This window comes from Octopus bimaculoides, chromosome 11, assembly GCF_001194135.2.
Source record: "Octopus bimaculoides isolate UCB-OBI-ISO-001 chromosome 11, ASM119413v2, whole genome shotgun sequence".
Lineage (NCBI taxonomy): Eukaryota > Metazoa > Mollusca > Cephalopoda > Octopoda > Octopodidae > Octopus > Octopus bimaculoides.
The window spans coordinates 17,137,774-17,142,542 of NC_068991.1; the positions used below are offsets into that span (position 1 = coordinate 17,137,774).

At 39.7% G+C, this 4,769-nt stretch overlaps 1 protein-coding gene across 7 annotated transcripts in view; it reads right to left on the minus strand.

Moving 5' to 3' along the window:
• LOC106875622 (3-oxo-5-alpha-steroid 4-dehydrogenase 1) overlaps positions 1 to 4,769 on the minus strand; it is a 53,793-nt gene that overhangs the window by 16,720 nt on the left and 32,304 nt on the right. For all 7 annotated transcript variants that reach the window (XM_014923849.2, XM_014923844.2, XM_014923850.2 and 4 more), the window contains exon 5: positions 3,825 to 3,975. In XM_014923849.2, the coding sequence (XP_014779335.1) occupies positions 3,825 to 3,975 (151 nt within the window). The remainder of the gene's footprint in view (positions 1 to 3,824; positions 3,976 to 4,769) is intronic.

Here is a 4,769-nt window from a genome sequence, read left to right on the forward strand (position 1 = left end):
GTGTAACATAATAGTTTAAGAAAAAAACCATAGGCTTCATATCTAGCGTGAACTAGACATTTCTTCAGTTTCTCTAAACGATAACCGTTCTCTGCAAAGAATGCTTTTTTAAACACAAGAACACCAGTGATAGTTCAAGAAATGTTCCTCTTAAAAAATTATGGCCGGGCGAGTTGTCTTCCTTTGCTTGATAGCTATGTTTTCCAATTCTGAAGTAAAAATTTGCGAAAACGTGGACAACTCCCCACACTTCCATCCTGGAGTTCAGGTAGCCTCCTGGCTCATGTGAGTTCATGAGGATAATATATCTTTCTGCCATACACAATTTATACAGTCTTGTTCCATTGCAATAGGGTCCACAAATTTCTAGTAATTTCCACATACACATACATACATACATACATACATACATACATACATATATATATATATATATATATATCATCATTATCCTTTAATGTTTGTTTTCCATGTTGGCATAGATTGGACAGTTTGATCAGAGCTGGCAAGCAGGGGAGCTGCACTAAGTTCCAGTCTGATTTGGTTTGGTTTCTATGACCGGATGCCCTTCCGAACTCCAACATATATATATATATATATGTATATATATATATATATACACTCAGCAGTGAACCCATTCGGTGCATGCTGGAGAATATCTTCTGATGAGCCAAGTAGCACCGTGTCATCTGCAAATATCACAAGACCAGTCCTACACACACCAACTGTGAGACCACTTTCACAACTGCTGTGCATGTAAATCCAATTCATAAAAATTATGAACAGGAGAGGTGACAATATACACCCCTGCCAAAGTCCAACATCCATATTAAAAAATTTCAGCATAGCATCATTTACCCAAACACAGACATTTGAACATTGGTAAAGATATTTCACAGAAACCAGAAGCTGCTCATTAATCTCAAACTTCTGCAAAGACCATCACAGCATGTTCCATAGCATACTGTCATATGCCTTTTTGAGATCTATAAAACAAGCTTACATCTCTTGGCAATATTCAGTCAGTTTTGTTCAAGCCCTATTTTTCATCACTGAGGGCCAGTCTGGCGGTACTGGCAATGGCCACGCTCAAATGGTGTTTTTATGTGCCACCTGCACAGGAGTCAGTCCAGCGGCACTAGCAACGACCTCGCTCAAATGTTTTGTTCACATGCCACCAGCACAAGTGCCAGTAAGGCGACACTGGTAATGATCATGCTCAAATGGTACTATGGACATGTGATAAGAATGTCAGAGGAAAGAATTACATGACAGATTCCTCAAGCCAAACCAATTGGCAGGAGACCTAGATGTAAACCAAAAACAATATGTATGTACAAACACAGACACAAACAACAAACACATACATACATATATATATATATATATATATATATATACACACACATATATATATATACTATGGGCTTCTTTCAGTTTCTGTCTACTAAATCCACTCACAAGGCTTTGGTCGGCCCGAGGCTATAGTAGAAGACACTTGCCCAAGATGCTATGCAGTGGGACTGAACCCAGAATCATGTGGTTGGTAAGCAAGCTTCTTACCACACAGCCACTCCTATATAGATAGACAGTTAGATAGATAGATAGATATAAAGGCAAGGCATAAATAATAGTCAGTACATATTTCTTACTGTAGTAAATTCGACTTACAGCTGTTTCCAGTAGTAATTATAGGTTCGTTATTGATAGGTTTACTCAATCAGCCCATTCATTGATTGAAAAAAATTGTATGATCTAGAGAATTAATGTTACTTTCATCATAGTCATTTCTGGTTGTGTGTGTGTGTGTGTGTGTGTGTGTGTGTGTGTGCGTGCGTATATATATATATATATATATGTATATAGGAGTGGCTGTGTGGTATTGCCAAAGAAGCATGTGAGTAGGAAGTAGAGACTTCAAATGGATGTAGAGAGTGTGGAGGTGGGAAATGCAGTGACTGGTGAAAACCTGGGTATATAAATGGGAATGGGAGGATGAGATAGCGATGATACAGTGAGCAGGGCAGTGAGGACAGGATTGGGGAGTGAGAGATAAGCATAGTGCATGAAAAAAGGAAACGTGAGAAACGGATGAGATGTAGTTTGGTTTGTTGAGGTAGAGAGTGCGAAAAGTTTTATTGTGGGTGGATGTAAAGAGAGATGGACAAACAATCAGAGATGCAATGATATCTAGTCCTATAATACAGGATTACATGTAGTCTTAGCCTTACTTCTACTGACATGTTACAGTTTATTATTTATAACCTTTGATTACTAGTTCTAACTATTTCGGTTAACGGTTTGTACTTATATGAATTTTTGGTAACTAATTAGATAGACACAGATACTTCAAGTTTAAAATAATTAACAACACCACAGCTGCCTTTTGGTTTGTATATTTGCAAACTATTTCCCCCTCACATAGTTTCCAAAAATACAGCAGTAAATGTGTGTATGTATATCATCATCATCATCATCGTTTAACGTCCGCTTTCCATTCTAGCATGGACTATTTGACTAAGGACTGGCGAACCAGATGGCTGCACCAGGCTCCAATCTGATCTGGCAGAGTTTCTACAGCTGGATGCCCTTCCTAACGCCAACCACTCCAAGAGTGTAGTGGGTGCTTTTACGTGCCACCAGCATGAGGGCCAGTCTGGCGGTACTGGCAATGGCTACGCTCAAATGATGTTTTTTACATGCCACCAGCACAGTAGTCAGTCCAGTGGCACTGGCAACGACCTCGCTCGAATGTTTTGTTCACGTGCCACCGGCACAAGTGCTAGTAAGGTGACGATGGTAACGATCACGCTCAAATGGTGCTTTTTACATGCCACCAGCACGGAAGCCAGACAGCTGCTCTGGCAGTGATCCCGCTCAGATGGTGCTGTTAGTGCTCCACTGGCACGGGTGCCAGTCATTGAATTTGGTTCAGTTTCGATTTCACTTGCCCCAACAGGTCTTCGCAAGCAGAGTTTAGTGTCCAATGAAGGAAGGTTGCATGGGTGCCAGTCGTCGAATTTGGTTCGATTTTGATTTTGATTTCACTTGCCTCAACAGGTCTTCGCAAGCAGGGTTTTGTGTCCAAAGTGGGAAAGGTACGCATAAGTGGGCTAGCTACACCCCTCGTAAATGCCACAGTTTATAGTCACACTTGGCTTGCCGGGTTTTCTCACCCACAACATATTTCCAAAGGTCTCGGTCACTAGTCATTGCCTCGGTGAGGCCTAATGTTCGAAGGTCGTGCTTCACCACTTCATCCCAGGTCTTCCTGGGTCTACCTCTTCCACAGGTACCCTCAACTACTAGGCTGTGGCACTTTTTCACACAGCTATGTACACATAGCTGTTTGTACACATGCGTCATACAGTCTACCTTTTACTCTGAGCGAGAGGCCCTTTGTCACCGGCAGAGGTAGGAGCTCTCTGAACTTTGCCCAGGCTATTCTTATTCTAGCAGCTACACTTTCAGTGCAGCCTCCCCCACTACTGACTTGGTCACCTAGGTAACAGAAGCTATCAACTACTTCTAGTTTTTCTCCTTGGAATGTGGCAGAAGTTAATTAGGCAGATGTTAATTAGGTGTTGCTCAGAGAAGAGAGACCAACTACAGATATGAAACAGTTTGATGTAACAGTTTCTAATTTCATTATTTAGAGCTGCAAATGATACAATGTTACATGGCTTTACAAAGTCATGTAACAACAAACAAAATCCCATCACTGACAACCATAAACAACTAAATGCAGTAACAGAGAGAGAGAGAGAGGGAGAGAGCAAGAAAAAGAGAAACAGAGAAGAAAGAATGGTTAAAGTGTGACTTACTTGTGATGAGTGTAGCTGCGTGGGATAAGTACACAGAATGTGCTCAATGCAAATGCTGAAGCAGGAAGTGACCAGCATGCAATAGCAAAACCACACCATTCAACTATTTCTCCAAATAAATTAGCAGCAGTTACATATTCGAAAATTCCACCTGGAAATATAGATTTGAATGAATTATTATTGTTGTTGTTGTTGTTGTTGTTAAGGTGGCAAATTGGTAGAATCATAACATACTGGACAGAATACCTAGTGAAATTTCTTCCAGCTCTTTAAAGTCCCGAGTTCAAACCCTTGTGAAGTTAACTTTACCTTTCATCCTTTCATGGTTGATATAATACCGTACCAGTCAAGTACTGGGTTGATGTATTTGACTTTCCTCCTCTCCATAAAATGACTAGCCTTGTGTTAAAATTTGAAAGAATTATTATTGTTATTATTATTATCATTATTATTATTATGAAATCAGAAACAGTTGTTATTTTTAGGGTCGTGGGTTGGTAGAATCATCACAGCATCAGACAAAATACTTTGCTGTACTTTGGGCTTAAGTTAAAATACATTATAAACATCAGACTAGATGCCTTGTGGTATTTGTTCCAGCTCTTTATATTCTGAGCTCAACTGTCGTCAAGGTCAACATTGCCTTTCATCCTTTTGCAGTTGATTAAATAGAGTACCGGTCTAAGACTGGGGTCGATGTAATTCACTATCCCTCTCCCTTCAAAACTGCTGGAATTGTGCCAAATTTAGAATGTGTTATTATTATTATTATTATTATTATTATTATTATTATTAAGGTAGCAATTAAAGTAGTAAGCTGGCAGAATCAGTAACATGCCAGGCAAACTGCTTAGCAGCATTTTGTCTGTCTTTTCATTCTGAGTTCAAATGCTGCCAAGATTAACTTTTCCTTTCATCCTTTAGAGATAAATGAAAATGAGTACT